Raw genomic sequence first — 16,713 nt, forward strand, 5'->3', positions numbered from 1 at the left:
TGATTATAAGCCATTAATGGGAACATTGTTTTAATCAATAATTACGAATGAATGAATGAATTTAAGACTTTTATTTGGTCTTTAAACCCTGAGGCTCTTTCCCAGGATGTAAGTGATCATAAGGTTTGATCCTAGGGTTTGATCAAATGTCTGGTAACCAAGCAACTCAGCTGTGTTTTTTTTGTTAGTTTTTTTTAGGCGGGGAGAGGACTGAGGTTGTTTTAAACTTTAACTAAAGCCATTATCTACTACCTTTTATAATGGAGCCTTATTCGAAAGTGGTACCAAAAATCGAACAAGGACAATTTTCCAACCTTGGTAGATGAAGGTCTCACCATTAAATAAACTAAAGACCTTGGTGGCTCACTGTGCAAATGTTTAATACAGAGATGACTTATATCCCCGTCACACCGGCTCAAGCCATTAAGAGAAATAATTCAACATTTTCATTTAGTTTCCCATTTCCACTTTTTGTGCAAAGTTAAGTGAAGCGACTGCTGCAGCCTGGTACTGAGCGTACAGACGGGGTGTGGTGCAGGGATGTACAATCAGCTCTCTCTGAAACAAAGCTTCAATCACTGTCAGACAGTGTACCAAGTGTAATGCACAGGCTTTCCCCTCCTCATCTGTTTACAGTCTGTAATGAGTAACCGACCAAACAATGTCTTGCATGCATCCGTCTTGTGATCAGTCTTGTCTTCGCCTTCCTTTCTTATCTTATGACTGTCTCCCAAGCGTTTCCTTATGTCTCCCACCATAAATAACTTTGAATCATAAACAACAGTCATGAAATGAAACAACTGAACATACAGGAATTAGAAATGTGGTATATTTAACATTCAAAAAGAAAAAAAAAAGGCTACACTGATTTCATATTGATTGATTGAATCCAGGCTTTTTCACACCGTCAGTGTCCTGCTGCTCACATATTTGCCACCCCGAAGCTTGGAGCCGATGCTGGAGCTCTTCCTGCTGCTCCTCACCGATCCTTTCTTCAGCCCTTCCCTGCTGGACTCGCTCTCCGTGGGCGTCCTTCCGTGTGCTTTCCCCTCCGCCTTCGCTCCCTCATGCTTGAGGTTGCGGAGGTTCTGGCACTCGCAGGGGGGCTCTGGGGACAAGTGCCTCTGGTTGGAGCAAAACAACTTTGTGGAGCTGTAGAAAAGCTCTGCGCAGCTGGAGACGGCTGCAATGACCCCTACTCCGAAGTAGAAGCAGAGGAAGATGGTTTTCTCTGCGGGGCGGGAGGTGAAGCAGTCCACTGTGTAGGGGCAGGGAAAGCGGCTACAGGGGAACTGGGCCTCCACCTTGAAGCCATACAGCCACCACTGTCCTACTAGAAAGCCAACTTCTGCCAATATCCTGAAGGCCACATTGACGATGTAGAGCATCTTCAAATGGCGTTCCTCTCTGTACTCCTGGCAGCTAATTTGGCTGTATTTAGGGCGGTTGGTCCTCTTGTTGTGGTGATGCATGGCATACATGAGGAAAAGCAGGGAAGGTGTGGCGATGAGGACGATGTGAAACACCCAGAACCTGTACTGAGAGATCGGGAAGGCCATGTCATAGCACACCTGTTTGCAGCCTGGCTGGAGGGTGTTGCAGGCAAACTCCTCTTGCTCGTCTTCAAACATGTCACTGGCAACGGTTCCCAGGATCAGTATCCTGAACACAAGCATCAGCAAGAGCCAGAAACGGCCGAGCATCGGCGAGTGCGCCTGGAGGTTACCGAAGAGGTCGCCGAGGAAGCCCCACTCACCCATGATCGTGGCGCTGTGTCAGGTATCAGGATTCTTGGAAGATTGAAGAGTTATCCACCTGTCCTCCTCAGAGCAAATGCAGTATCTGGATTAAAACAGAAACCAAGACTTTATTTTATAATAGCCATAATATGATTAACTTGCAGTTCAGTGAGTTAGGGTTATTATGGTCCAAGGTTTAGGTATCTGACTGATATTGTTCACACTTCAAAGGCTTAGAACTAAAAATGAAACTGCACTGTATCACCTGTAATTGCAGCAATTCAGGTACTTTGGTCAAGGGAAGAAAAACAGGTGCACTGGCCTTTTATGTATTTTTTCAGTTTGTGCATTGGAGTGGCTCAGAAACAGAGCTGCCAAAATGTCCAAATACTGACCAGTATATTTTGTAGCAAAACGTTATGTTTGTACCAAAAGTAAATATACTTTGTGCTGGTTATTTTCCAAAAATCTTAACAAATTTTATAAATACTGTTGTAACACATGTGGAATTATCATGCAATCCAATGGTAGCTTTGGTCGTTTTATTTACCTTACGTAGAGGTATGTGACATAACAGCCTTAAAAATCCTATTTCGGGCTCCTCCCGTTTGTCTTCAATCAGGTGGGTCCTCAGGTAAAGCAGTTGTAAGCCTAAATTTAAAATAGCGTCCAGTTACATCGTAAAGCTCATGCCCATACCATTTTGTATTCCTCGCACTTGCTCTGCAAAGGGCATGTGATGAGGTTTGCAGCGCTTCTCTAATTGAGAGGGCGGCAACAGTTAAGGAAATTCCTGTTACGTCCTAATCTGTGACCATCTACAGCTCCAGACAGAAGTGATGTTTACCCAAGAATGGCAAACTCTTGATGAGCATTTCAAAGAGCTTCCTAAATGGCAGGAAGGATCTGCTCCCAAGCTGTACCACCAATTTTCCTGGTCACAGGGGACAACATGAGAACATGACTAAAACACTCACTCACTGTGTGTAATGTGTGTTTCATTCAGTAAGCATGTGCCAGTCAAAATAACAGTGCAACAAGTTCAGGCCCCGTTCTTTTTAAAGTATAACAATTGTTATGATTTCAGCTTTTCCAATGAATTTGCTGGTGTACCTGCCAGATGTGCAGCTCATGCCAGTTGGATTACTGACAGCCTGGCTTGTACACAGACAAAATCAGTGACATTAAACAAGAGGTCAGCCTTCAAGCAAGGTTTCCAACCACACTGCACAACCAGTACAAAACAAACATATTAGCTTTATTTTTCAACATATAAAAAGAACAGCCATTGAAATATTTACAGGACAAGACAATACATGTGGATTACAAAAGCAGAAATATTGAAAACAATAAGATCCTAATAATTTTAAAACTTAAACTCTGGACCTTGGTTAAACACAGATATAACTGGGCCACGAGTGCATTTTTTTTTCAACTATTTAATCGTTAGTAAATACAGACTGCAGATCTAAAGTCCATTTAAGCCATGAGAGTAAATGCAAACATGCTTCAAGTAAAGCAATATTAATCACATGGCACAAGCTGTATGACGTATGTATGTATAACTTGCTAAATAAGTGATCTATAATATACAATCTAAAGTGACCACACAGACAGAGAGGCTAAAATTTAAAAGTCTTCATCTGAGTCAGAGTCGAGGTTGTAAGTTACAGGTTTCCGGGCACGTGACGGCTTGTTCTGCTGTGCCAGGGCAACGGGAGCGGCTTCTTCCGTGTTAGAAATATGGAAGCTGTCGTCGTCGTCATCGTCAAGCCATTTCTTTGTTTTCTACAGAGAAAATGTAAATAGCAAAGTATTAATACAAATAAATATCAAAATAAAATAAAAAAGTAAAAAAGTAGGACTTATGGTTCATGATAACTATACTATATAAATCTGGAGTCAGCGTGAAAACTGACCTTGACGCCGGCAGTTGTTTTGCCCTTCAGGCGGGACATGAGGTCGCCTGAGCTGCTGTCGGAGTCGTCACTGTTGGCCTGTTTCCGTTTAACAGCCTTTCCCTTTGCAGCCGCAGGTTTAACTTCAGCTTCCGAGTCACTGGAGTCAAATGAAGGAACCTTCTTGGAAGCCGCGCTGGGCGAAGGTTTGGTCTTTGACAGAGCGTCCAAGATAGACGGCTGCTTCACATCTGAGAGAAATGAGCAGGGAAAACAAGCCGTGCTGAAAACGGGCTCCTATTCATCATATTCATTTAAGACTCATTATTCTGAGCTGTTTGTAACTAGATTGAACACATCTCGTCTAAATACCTGCAGCCTTCTTCTTGGGTGCAGGTGGTTTCTTGGCAGCTGCTGCTTTCTTGGGGGCAGCCTCTTTGGTTTTACGTTGAACTGGGGCCTTGGCTGCAGGCGCCTGATCATCTGACTGAGCTGCCAAGTTCCACAGAGAGAAAAACAAACAACCAAAAAAAAAACAATTAAACCTCAGACTCATTTTTCAACTTTATCACATTAGTCTCCTGTGTAAACACTTACAGCTTGACTTGGTGTCTGCACGTTTTACTGTTGATTTGCTCTTTGCTGCCTTTTTCCTGCATGGAAATGAAGAAAATGGAGGGAAAATAAACTGACTGGTGGAGCCTTGATGTGAAAGAAGCTTTACACATTAAGTCTTTAGTGTCACACTCACGCAGGAGCTGGGGCTTTGGGAGGCGGAGCTGGAGAGTCCACGTCGCTGATGGCGGTGGCGCTGGGATCCGGGGGGAAGCTGGTTTCATCGTCGCTGATGACAGCTTTCCGTTTTGGAGCAGCCTTCTTACTCCAGTCATCAAATTCATCTTCACTGTCTGTCTGACTGTACTTGACTGCAGCTAAAGAGAAGAGAGAGAACAGGTTTATTTAGCAACTCTGCCATGTACTGCTGATTTTTTTTTCTTCCAAAAACAAAAATGAGAACAAGAAGTATGTTTTACTAACAGATGAGTCACCAAACAGCTGTTGCAAAGATCAGTAAACAGAGATAAAGCTAAATAGCTTTAGGAAATGACTTCTATCAGTGTTTTAATTCAAAACCCCCAAACACACTGGCGTGATTAAATCTTGCCTCTTGGTCTGGTTATGGGAAATACTCGGTTATTCAGTGTGTAGAGTCTTTTCAATTGAGAGGATACGCCAATTCTAAGTATCAGTGATGATGGTGGTGGTGGTGGTGGTCGGGGACTTCTAGTAGATTCACCTTTAGATTTACGTTCCACCCGCTCCCTAGGGGCGACCACTTCATCTACCTCCACTTCATTGTCAGACTGATCGTCGGACAGATCGTCAGACCCGTGGCTGGACAACGTGCTCTTCTTGGGCTTCTTGGTAACAGGCTTGAACTGAAGAGTGGTCTGTGTGCCCGTCTTTGAGGCTGCTGCTGCTGAAAAGTATGATTTTTAGTTGATGTGTTTAAAAACGGAATGAGGCAGGCTTAGATAAAGTTCTTCCTAGTGTTGCAGTGTGTAGTACTTTATAGTCTTCCTGAACAACATCAATACCAATAGTAATGTAATTAGCAAACTGTAATATAACCAGCAGTATCCACATAATCTTGTACAGTGTTGCAATACAAATAGAAGACTTCTGTCCATCTCACTCTATTCTTTTGACACCTCAAAGTCAATGGCAACACATCACCTGAGTGAGTTTGTTGTCATGTCAAAGGCGTGGAGTAATTGTTGCTAAAAAAATTTAAAAATGGCACATGTGTGTCTCATCTGCTCCTCCTCACCCTTTTCCTTAGGCTGGGTTTTGGTTTTTTTGCCGAGTCGTGCAGCCAATCCGAGCTCCTCACTTGGAACTGCATCCTCTTCATCTTCTCCAAACTCCATCTTAACCACTATGTTTTCACTCTGCAATTAGAGAAATAGAAAAATGTGAAATTATTTGGAGAAGTGTTGTGACATACACATAAATTGCAACACCGAGAAGTGTTTTGTGTTGACAGTTGGAATAGGTTTGTTGATTCTTGTCAAAAATCAAGTCAGAGATATACCTTGATTTTCTTGCCCCTCTTTGCATCTCCAGCCTTCTTGTTAGCTTCGGCTTTCATGTTGCTGGTAATGCGTGGGATGACGCGGCGACCCTGGGGCGTGGGCAGAGTCTCCTGCTTCACTTTCACTGCTTTGGCTCTACCGGCCCCTTTTACAACAGTCGCCTTGGCATCCTCCTTTTCTTTGGCCTCAACACGCTGAACACAAGACAGGAGGGTGAATCAGAGGCTGGCTGATGAGCAAAATGTTCAACAGTGACATGACTGAATGAAACCATGGTTTCTAGTATGTAGAACTAAAACCATGGTGGACACAATAGAAATGAAGAAAAAATTGTATTGAGCGATGAACAGTCAGTACCTCCAGCTCCTCAGAGAAAGCAACGAGGTCTTCCTTCCACAGGTCCTCTGGACTTTTCTTCTTCAGAGTGTTCAGCTCCGTCATCTACAGAAGTTGACAATTTAGTTTAGATGGGTGAAACCAACTTTGAATTTCACTTTGCAACCGTCATGTTGCAGCACAGCTGGACACCACACCTTAGCATCCCTCTGTTTGCACAGCTCCTCTTTCTTCTCCTTAGTCAGGAACCACATGGGCATGCTCAGCAGGTAGTTGTAGTCCGGCCCACTTTCGTCCTTCTCTGCTGCTTCCTCTTCCTCCTCCTGCATCTCCTCCTCATTCTAAAAGCATTAACCAAAACACAGATTATTATTTGTTCAGGTGGAGGATGATTGGTTAGTATTCCTCACTGATTTAGGTGAAAGCCATTTAAATCAAAGTATCCAACCTTCTCTTGATTCTGTTTCCAAGCCTTGACTGGATCAGAGTCATAGCCCATCTCCTCCAGCATGCGGATCAGCTCCTTCTTTGGCTTGTTCTCTGTAAGTAGATAACAGTATTATTATTTTTGATCATTAAAACACACACATACACTATGTACAATAATCAAGACGTTTCAAATTTATATTTAACTTGGCACAAAACACTATAACTTATTCTTAATAAAATATAAACACCTTCACTTTCTTGTTTGTTTTTTTAATTAATTTATAAGTGCAACAAAAGTTATATCAAGCTACTAACCAATGACCAAAGTGCCCTCGATTTTCTCCAGGATAAAGCGAGCCTGGTTGGTGAGCTTAGCGCTCTCTGCTCCCAGCATGCCAGCCAACCATTCCTTTCTCAGCCCATAGTACTTCATCCTCAACTCAAAGAAGTCCCTGAGCATCTCCTGCACAGAATCGTACTTCTTCAGGCTGCCCACGTGGTCAAACAGAACCTAAGAAAAAGGAAAAAAAACAACAGTAAGATTCTGACATCTGGCCGCTCTATTGAAAATAATGGATGGATGGCTATATGTGGTAAATGGACTTGCACTTATATTAGCACTTTTCTAATCTCTCGGACCCCTCAAAGCGTATTCACCCTTTCACACACATTCATACAGTGCTAGGCACAGCACAGGAAACTAACCATTCACACACATTCATACACCCAATGCACACGTCGGGGGGGCAAGTGTGGGTTCCATTCATACACTCAATGCTGTCTTGCCCAAGGACACTTCGACATGTTGACTGGAGGAGCCTGGAGCCGAACCTCCGACCTTCCGGTTAGAGAACGACCCGCTCTACCTCCTGAGTCATTACCATAGAGTTGCAGGTGAGTGGATTCTGGAGCTTGAAGACTTTATGGAGGCCAGCAGCTTCTACCTCCCTCAGCTTCTCCTCTGTCATCTTGACCACAAAGCGCACGGTGGTGTCGGTGTGGTACTCCTTGTAGTCCGTGATCAGAGCAGGAACCTTCTCTGTGCCGTTCAACATAGGCTCCAGCACGTTCTCCTTGTAGGTCTACAAAGTAATGTGAAATAACATACACAGGTGAATAGCATGGTCTCAAAGGGACTCCAAATTAAGAAGAATTCATGACACGAGTGATGATACATCCAGAATACATCCCTCATAAGGCTAAAGTTGTAGGGACTCACCTGTGTCCAGGTTTTGACAGGCAATTCAGAGATCTCAATGGTGGTGGAATCAATGATGGCAACCTCTCCATTGTTAATGAAATGGTTCTCCACCACTTTATCAATTGTGCCTTTGAAGCCTTTGTAGTTTGGAAGCTATGAGTGAAGAAATGAAAATTCAACCTCATCATCTGTTTTGTACAACACAGAACAAAAGATAACAATGTCAGCAAGCACAAGTTACTCCCTGTCCTCACCATGGGCAGCGGCTCATCACCGCTGAGCATGCGGTGGATGTTGGCGATGATCTCTCGGACGTCATAATTTGGGATCTTGCTGGCCCAGCCTGTGCCGATACCTTCCGCACCGTTCACCAGCACAGTGGGGATGATGGGAATGTACCACTCGGGCTCTACACGCTGGTTGTCATCAAAATTGTACTTGAGCAGATTGTCATCCACCTGGGGGAAAAGAAGGCGGGCCAGAGGGCTGGAAGGACAGAGAGGAGGGAGATTTAGTTAATCACCAACTACATAAAATAAAATTAAGCTTCACATTCCTAAGCGATGAGGCCTGGAGCTCCAGATCATTTTGTAGGATACAAGAAAGCTGCGGACCTTAGCATGGTGAAGATGTATCGAGGGCTGGCAGAGTCTTTGCCGCCATGCAGCCTGGTTCCAAACTGGCCCATAGGCTGCAGGAGGTTCAAGTTGTTGCTTCCCACAAAGTTCTGGGCCAAATTGACAATGGTCATCATGAGAGAAGCCTGAAAATGAGAAGCATTAAAGAAGATTAGACCATCAGTGTTATCAAAACTGTTTAAGACAGCTAGAATTTTGACCAGTCAGTATATCCAATCCAATCCATTTTATTTATAAAGTACAATTTAAATAAAGCACAAATTATGAAAGGCTGTTTTGAAAGTATTCCTCCCCAAAAGACTGAAAGAAAATGTGCAATAGCAAAACAGTTGTGGTATCTATAAAGGAAAACACATACTATGTAATTGCTATATTAATAATAATTTTGTAACAAACAGGCTACATTAATGCTGAATAGATTAAAGAAAGCTTCTTGGCAAGTTTACAAAAATAATTAATCGTGAAACTAATTAAGACTACTGTAGCTGTAGAGTGTAAAGTCATGTCACCTCTCCATGGTGGTAGGCTGACATCTCAGCCACGGAGCCAGCCAACTGGGCCACCTTCACTTCCCTCTTGTCATTTCTCTTCATGCAGCAGAACAGCACCTTCCTCTGGCCTGGTTTAAGACCTGGCATACACACACACACAGAAGACACACATTAGACCACCCGCTCAGTGTAAAGCGTTTTGTTCGTGGTGATCATAATCATTTCACGCACCATCCACCAGGCAGGGAATCGACCTCTCGTTGTCAGAGTTGGAGAAAAGTACCAGCTCCTTGTTGATGAAGTCGTTGTAGGAGAGAGACTTGGTGGCCTGGCCGTACAGGTAGTCCTTTGAAGAGACGGCAAAAGATACAGTGAGACTCAACTGAACACAGAGAGAAATCAGATACAGGCTACAGGTGGTTGGGATGTTACCTCAGGCAGGTTGTGCTCCCTCCGCTGGCGTCTGTTGGTCATGAAATTGGTCAGCCACTCTTTGCGTTCATCCACCTTCTTCTTGCTAAAGGCCTGGCAAAAAAAAAAGACGCAAGAATAAAATAATAAATAAATACATTTGGGATAACTAAAAGCGTATCCTGCAGTGGGTAAAATGTACAAAATGAGGTCCTCGAGTCAAAAATAAGTTAAATCAAGCTTGATTTGATTCTCCAAAAGATGAGCCAAACATTTGTATAACATCTTACAAGGCTAATAGCTTCATCGTCTTGAGGTCCACTATACTTGAATGGAATTCGATGTCTCTGCATATCAGAGAAGTATTCCTTGGCTTCCTGCGATGTGCTGGTTCCCAAACCTGTATCCGTGAAGTCCAGAAAGAAAGACAGCCTATTAGATAAAGCATTACAATGTACACAACTCCAACCGGGACATTTCTCAGGTATGAAGGTTCGCTTACTTGGCCTTTTTACTACCACACAGGGGTTTGTAACAAACCTTTGTAGTATTTGATTTTCCAAGATTTGGCGTTGGGCTGGTTTGCCTTCCATTCATTGAATTCAGGGATACTGTAGAAAGACACCTGCGATTTCTTGTGAGTGGCCTAAAGAGAGAGAAAATAAAATGTCTTGACACCTCATCATACAAATGTTCACAATAAAAGCACAGACCAAATATTAATTCAGTTCAGAGGGCTGCAGGGTTCTGTCACCAGATGGCAGTCTTGTTACAAATTCAAGCAGACTACATTTTGGATTGCCATCAGGGCTGGAAATCAGTTTCCATCCATTCAATGTGTATCTGTGAGTGGCAACTACAAACAAAAAGCACCACATCTTGAAGGGCAGCTACCTTGATGATGGGGGTGATGAACTCCTCCAGGAAGTTGTGGCGCAGCAAGGACGGCCAGTTATGGTGGATGAAGTTGATCAACAATCCCTTAATGTGGGAGCCATCTTGATCCTGCCACAATCATAACAATGCAGCAGAGTCCAGTCATCTTGATATTTAAGTAACAAATAAAGCTTAAGAACAGTCAGCACAGTAAAACATGTCACGTATCACTTGATAGTGAAATCACACCTGATCTGTCATGATCATGAGCTTGCCATAACGCAGAGTCTTGAGGGATTCTGGGTCACTGTAGTTCTTCTTGTACTGAAGACCGAGGATCTTAATGACGTTGTTTATTTCAGCATTCTCCATAATCTGACAGGGAAGACCAATACAAAATGCAATTTACACCTTCGGCTGTTTGCTATACTTACAGAAACACATTACTGAACAGCAACAAGAGACATAAAAACATATTTGTGCTTCAGTTGAATCATCATGCAAGTATGATTTTGTTACATTTAACTTGAGTAGACAGTGTTTCCCACAGGATTTCAGGAGATCATGGCGCGACCGAGGGGTGGGGGGGGTGGGGGGCGAGGCGAGCGATATAGTGCTACAGCTGAGCAATTGGCGTGCTATAGCGCATTTAGCGTGTGCCCGTGTATGTGTGTCTATGTGCGGGCAGAGATCAGAGATGGTGTTTTAAATAACCATGCTAGCGTTTCACCAGCTCTCATCTCTGCCAGTCAGCCTCTCAAACTGCCGCCTCTCTCGTGTGCACAGCCTCGTTAATTAATGGGAAACACTGAGTAGATTTTTTCAGGACACTTTTTACCTGTCTACAAAGACAGGAAGCTGTGATCTAATAACCATGAGGCAAGTTCTTTTGGGCCTGACCTGCTTGTGTGAAGCCTCACGGACGTTGAGCATTTTTCCTCTGAGAGGGAAGACGCCATAGCGATCCCTACCGATGACTCCCAGCCCAGACACAGCCAGTGTCTTGGCTGAGTCTCCCTCAGTGAGGATGAGCGTGCAGCTGATGGAGTTCCTCCCACCTGCCACAGAACATTGTTATAACAGGACGTGAGCCATTTGTGTTAGACTGATATGGACAGACAGGGGCCTGGTATAGTGGTATACAGTACCTGCATCATTGGCATCATCCAGTTTAGGCACCCCCTTGATTTTTGTGTGCTTGACAGCTGAGCATTTCTTGTTCAGCTGGGTTTGAGCCTTGAACTTCACCCAGTTCATGATACTTTCCACAATCCCACAGGTTTGGGCCTATGGAGACAATGAAGGGCAATTAGTGAAAATGAGTAATGACACATCTGGGGCAAAGAATGGAAAAAAAACTGGTGTTTGTGTTATTAGCACCTGTTTGATGAACTTGTCATTGAGCTTACAGGTGGAGCCAAAGCTCTTGTGCTGCAGAGTCATGTTCTCTTTAGTCTGAGAGTCAAAGGTGGGATTCTCAATCAGGCAATTGACAAACAGCCACATGTGGTTCTTCACCTGGAGGGAGACAGTGAAGCATACTCACTTAGGTTTTCATAACAGTATATTCAAAAGCAGTTTAGCCATTCAATATTGCTCCAGCTATGACAACAATGTGATGATGACATTTTCTTTAGAAAATGGTGCAAGTGTTTACAATACAACTCCTACCTGGAAAGGCTTGACCACCACGCCAGCTTTGTTCCTCTTCTTCACCACATCAATAAGCTTACTAACCACCTGGTCAGCAACATAGTCAACGTGTCTCCCTCCCTGGGTGCAGAGGACAAAAATAAGATCCCATTTAGAGAATAAATGTCATAATTCTTAATCACAGTGACACAAAGTGGCTGGGAGAGTAGCCAAACTTGTACTTAGCTGCCAAAGGAACCTGGTCCACTAGCTCAGTCGGTCTTAAAATGATTCATAGCTGCTCAAAGATGTTAATTTAAGCAAGGCTGACAAAATAAGATAAAAATCAAAATTGACGGTCAGTTTTCCATATGAATAATCAAAAAATGAAATTATGGGTTTGGCATGTAGGTCACAACCCACACTCATTCCTTAGTCACGGACACATTTATAAGATAAACTAAAATAATAAATACACTACACAATACCTAATACAATAAGACATTACCTTGGTGGTAGCGATACTGTTGACAAAGCTGACTTGCTGGAAGCCTTTCTCACTCATGGTAAGGCAGACCTCCCAGCGCTCACTGACAGCCTCATGGATCACGACGAGCTCGTTACCAGTCTCATCAACCTTGTCCTTCAGGTACATGTCCACATAGCTACGGAAACCTGTAACCTGGAGGACAAGAGCGGGCATCTTAGTCTATGTCACACGACTGAAGCCATACAGGCTGATGCAATCATCAGTAAACTCATATGATGTTAGAAACATTTGGTATGCAGTAACATTAGAGTGTGAAGTTAAATTTTTAAGAAATCAGTTTGCATGAAATTTTGAAATTGCATTTGTGGTCTTAACATTTGTTGAATCAATTTTTATTCAATTACTGGCATTTGAAAGGATAAATAAAGCCATTTCAAGTTTAGTAAGGGAAAATGATTAGTGATGGGAAGAAAGCAGGAAACAGAGAGTAAGACAGTAAAGTGAAATAGTGTGGTAACTTACTGGCAGCCTCTTGCCATTGAAGAACACACGGACACCTTTGGTGGCTCCAGCAATGTCGTAGGCCCTCCGAGTCATCAGAGCCACTGTGTCCTTGTCCAAAATGCTCATCTTAAACTTGGACAGATCTGGCCTGAAGGTGATGCAAGTGTATTCCTCTCCATCAAACGATTTGATGGAATAATCCCCTGCCCTGCCCATGTTGTCAAACCAAGTCTGTGGAAAACATAGACACATTGTAAAATCACATTTTTCCATTACAGGTTATAAAAAAGCAGATCTAGGCTGTTTCCCCTCACCTGCTTGAAGGTCTTCTTCGACTCTTTACAGGCAGTCTCCACAGTGAACTTAGTGCTGAAGATATTGCAAAGCTTAGCACCATATCCATTACGCCCACCTATAGAACCGGTATTAGTGTGAGGATTACTGCTCAGAATTTTTCAACCTCTCCAGTATTATGATTTACAAAAATATATTCCAGATATGATGCGTTTAAAACATGCCTGATCAAAAAACTGCACACGACACACGTTGCTTACAAAATGTTACAATCAATAGCCCAATTCAACAGTTCTCACCGGTGACTTTCTTCTCATCATCGTCATAGTTACTGGAGGTGAGGAGCTGTCCAAAGATGAGAGCAGGCACATAGACCTTCTCCACCTTGTGCTCCACAACAGGAATACCCTTCCCATTGTTCCACACACTGATGGTGTTGTTTTCACTATAAAAAAAGGTTCATAATGTATCACCCCTGTTATTTGACAAACTACAAACCAGGGCACATTGTGATGGGATTATAGAATATGTTGAGATCTAAACTGGTTGCACATGAATGTTTATTACTCACACATCAATGTTGACTTTGATGCAGGACATGGTCTTGTCCCTTTGCTTATTGTCAGCTGCATTTACTGTAGAGAGGAGAAAAAAACAAATTGATGCATGAGATGAGATGCTGTGTCTTTAAGATCATATACACCATCTCTCATGAGCTCTTTACTCACCAAGGATCTCATCGAAAATCTTGTAAAGCCCTGGCACAAACGTCACATCACGGTTGTTCAGTCCAACATCTTCGTCATACACCCACATTTGCTAAGGAAAAACAAAAAAAAATCAACCATCGACAACACAGATAACATATACATTTATATAACATGAACCGTGCTTTATTCTCCTGCAGGCTGACATCCTGCAACTTTGCAGGGAGAGTGAAATTCTACAGATAATATCTAAAATAGTCCACCCTCACATCAGCCCCCATGAGATTTACTGGAGGACTCGAGATCAATACAGGTTACTTAGAGCAGCCATCAATTTAAAAAGACACTGGCATAACTGTGTGACTTCTTACTTGGGTGACGGGCTCCACAGAGCCTATGTAGGAGTCTGGTCGAAGCAAAATGTGCTCCAACTGTGTTTTCTTTTGATAGATCCTCTCCACAGACAGCCGCTTTGGATCTTTCTTTGTCTTTTGCACCGGCTTGTTTTCAAAGAAGGTTTGCTGCAAATGACACAGAAATATCAAGTGAATTTTTTTTTACATTGTAAACAAAACAGTAGCAGGGCATCCATTTGTACTTACAGGTGACCTTCATGCAATAGATGCGCAACATCTCACCTGCACAAATAGGCTGACATTGTTTGTACCAACTCTAAACAATTGTTTAGTGAACACAATAATACTGAAAAAAAATTCAATATGTCGCTCAAGGACAGTAGAGCAGTCTTCACACAAAATACATTCTTCCGTTGCCGTTTACGATAAACTGCTTTTTTTCCGGATGAAACGTGATGTTTTAAACAGGTAGAGGTCATATTTTTTTTTCATGGCACAATTCAATCGGATCACGAAATAAAATTTTCAGTCCTGTTCACTTGCATGGATAGTTTTTCAGAGTTGAGGTCCCATGGCGACGCTACTTACTGCGTCCTACAGTCTAACGTTACCGCTGCCTCGGCTCATTGTTAGGTTACATTTCAACTAGTTTGAAAGTTTTAACACTGCTGACAACAGGTTCACACAAATATAATACATCCATGGTTCACACATAATTTTAAATACAGTTCAACAATACTCAATAATTATAACTGTGGCGTTGTCACAGATTGTAACATTGTGGCCTAACTTACGTTACATCACATTTTATGCCATGTGGGGGGTGGGGGACTTATCATCAATAAGTTACATGGTTACTAATACATGCATGTCTTCTCGACGTGCGCCTTTAGTACGTTGCATTAATTTGTTTTAAATAGCGTTCAAAATATTACGTCAATGTTGTGCTACACGACAACAACTGTTAGCTAGGTAGCCAACTCCAACCGTTGCCTCGGTTTCCATCTCTAGAAATCAGTTAGCTTGTTCGTCGGTAAGTTAGCAGCCAATAAACATGAAAAAACGAACGCAAAGTTACCTTCAGAGGGTCTGCCATTCTTCTTGTAAGATTAATTACCACCAAACCCTAACTTAAAAACTAACGACTGAACCACTACGTTTAATACCTGGCTAACCCGTAAAACAACAACCGCTGCCTGGCTGCGCTGAAACCCAGTGAGTCGAGGGCCCGCTTTGAAAATTCAAAACTTTACGGATACATCTCCCGCCAACCTGTTTGCACCAATCAACGAAAGACTTCCTGGTGATATCCTCCAATGGGGAGCGTACAAACGAACAACCAATCAACGGCCGCAAAAAAGGCATGAGCCCGCCCATGAGATTCTTGCAACCAATCAGTTTCCCCAAGAATTTTTTTTTGCAAGAGGAAGCCTATTTATAGCATAAATGATGAATAGTGGAGCGAAATATTTGTATTTTGTTGTTATTTTTCATGAAAACTGTGAATTCAGTTCTCTTTTGATAATAATTTGCCCGAAACGAAATAAACATGCCATTTGATAAAGCTTTGATTGTGTGACTGGTTATTAGTTGGACTAGTGATATTCCAAAGGTGTTCGTGATCGACCAACAATAAATACAACACTGATAAAAGTGAGCTGAAGCCATATTGTTAATCAACAAGTCTACAATAACAAAGATAACCATGTATTCATATCTAAAAATTGTGTAATTTCCAACCAGTGGTTTTTGATTTGATCCTGAGAGTCTGCACTATGTCCTTATGGGCACTGTTCAAGTTGCTGCACTGTGAAGCCACATAGCTAAGTGAATTCAGTGACAAAACATCTTTTTAATCTTTCAGATGTTGAGCATTATTAAACACATTTGTTCATTAAAAAGCTTCAAATGCTTTTCTGGGTGAAACTCATTAATTTTAAGTCTCATCAAATTACCAGACTGTGCTAGATTGTGCTTCATATAATAATCAAGAAGACATTAGCTAAATGGAGGATAGCTGGAAAATATTTTCCAGATGGTAAAAAATGCAGTCTTTTTTATGCCATTTACTGTAGTGCAAAGGAGATTTTCACTTTTTTTCCCTAACAGTTCAAGGAGAGCTCTGATATTTGACATTATTGATCTTTGAACAATAATTATCAACTAGCCTATGTTTCTTCTTAGGTCTGTATATCAATCCATTTAGCTATATTTTGCTCCATAACAAAATTGTTGATGTCTATTGCAGTTGGTTACCAACTCATGAACCTGTCTTTTCCGATGCCATATCATGAAGCTCAGTGTATAGCACTTTTTAATGCTTTCCCATATTCTTTGAAGCCTAATATTCTAGCTGCATAATCCTGCAGGATTTACAGTGATCAGAGACACTGTGATATTCGTGGCTGCATAATCCATTCAGGATGCAAAGCACTCAAAGAAGCTGCAATATTCAATATCTGTGCACATTTTCTTGAAGCCGCACCTGTCAGCAAATAATGTAACATATTTCCAAAAAGTCAGATGGTCATCAAGAGAACACCCAAGGTATTTGTAAGTTCAGCACAAAGTGGCAACTGCTTTATCACACATAAGACAGTGTACATTTTTTCAGA

At 42.2% G+C, this 16,713-nt stretch overlaps 2 protein-coding genes across 2 annotated transcripts; both read right to left on the bottom strand.

Moving 5' to 3' along the window:
* Positions 1-899: 899 nt before the first annotated feature.
* LOC311002516 (gap junction delta-3 protein-like) lies at positions 900-1,760 on the bottom strand (the record flags this gene model as incomplete). Its single annotated transcript, XM_083993907.1, has 1 exon — positions 900-1,760. One exon carries the CDS (start codon positions 1,758-1,760, stop codon positions 900-902), a length of 861 nt encoding a protein of 286 aa, XP_083850033.1.
* A 1,343-nt stretch (positions 1,761-3,103) lies between these two features.
* Positions 3,104-15,309, bottom strand: top2a (DNA topoisomerase II alpha). The gene is made up of 35 exons (XM_083993722.1): positions 15,177-15,309; positions 14,114-14,263; positions 13,764-13,854; positions 13,607-13,670; positions 13,335-13,480; positions 13,056-13,153; positions 12,760-12,972; positions 12,256-12,429; positions 11,787-11,888; positions 11,496-11,633; positions 11,264-11,402; positions 11,016-11,173; positions 10,365-10,490; positions 10,134-10,244; positions 9,780-9,885; positions 9,530-9,639; positions 9,261-9,353; positions 9,060-9,174; positions 8,847-8,968; positions 8,314-8,462; positions 7,954-8,185; positions 7,718-7,852; positions 7,380-7,580; positions 6,814-7,009; positions 6,518-6,609; positions 6,267-6,410; positions 6,091-6,174; positions 5,733-5,927; positions 5,469-5,589; positions 4,935-5,108; positions 4,389-4,569; positions 4,235-4,290; positions 4,010-4,129; positions 3,659-3,888; positions 3,104-3,527 (listed from the first exon to the last, which is right to left on the bottom strand). The coding sequence occupies exons 1-35, from the start codon at positions 15,192-15,194 to the stop codon at positions 3,369-3,371; spliced, it is 4,743 nt and encodes a 1,580-aa protein (XP_083849848.1). The 5' UTR covers positions 15,195-15,309; the 3' UTR covers positions 3,104-3,368.
* Between the last annotated feature and the right edge of the window lie 1,404 nt (positions 15,310-16,713).

Source organism: Trachurus trachurus (genome assembly GCF_905171665.1).
Source record: "Trachurus trachurus genome assembly, chromosome: 19".
Taxonomy (NCBI): domain Eukaryota; kingdom Metazoa; phylum Chordata; class Actinopteri; order Carangiformes; family Carangidae; genus Trachurus; species Trachurus trachurus.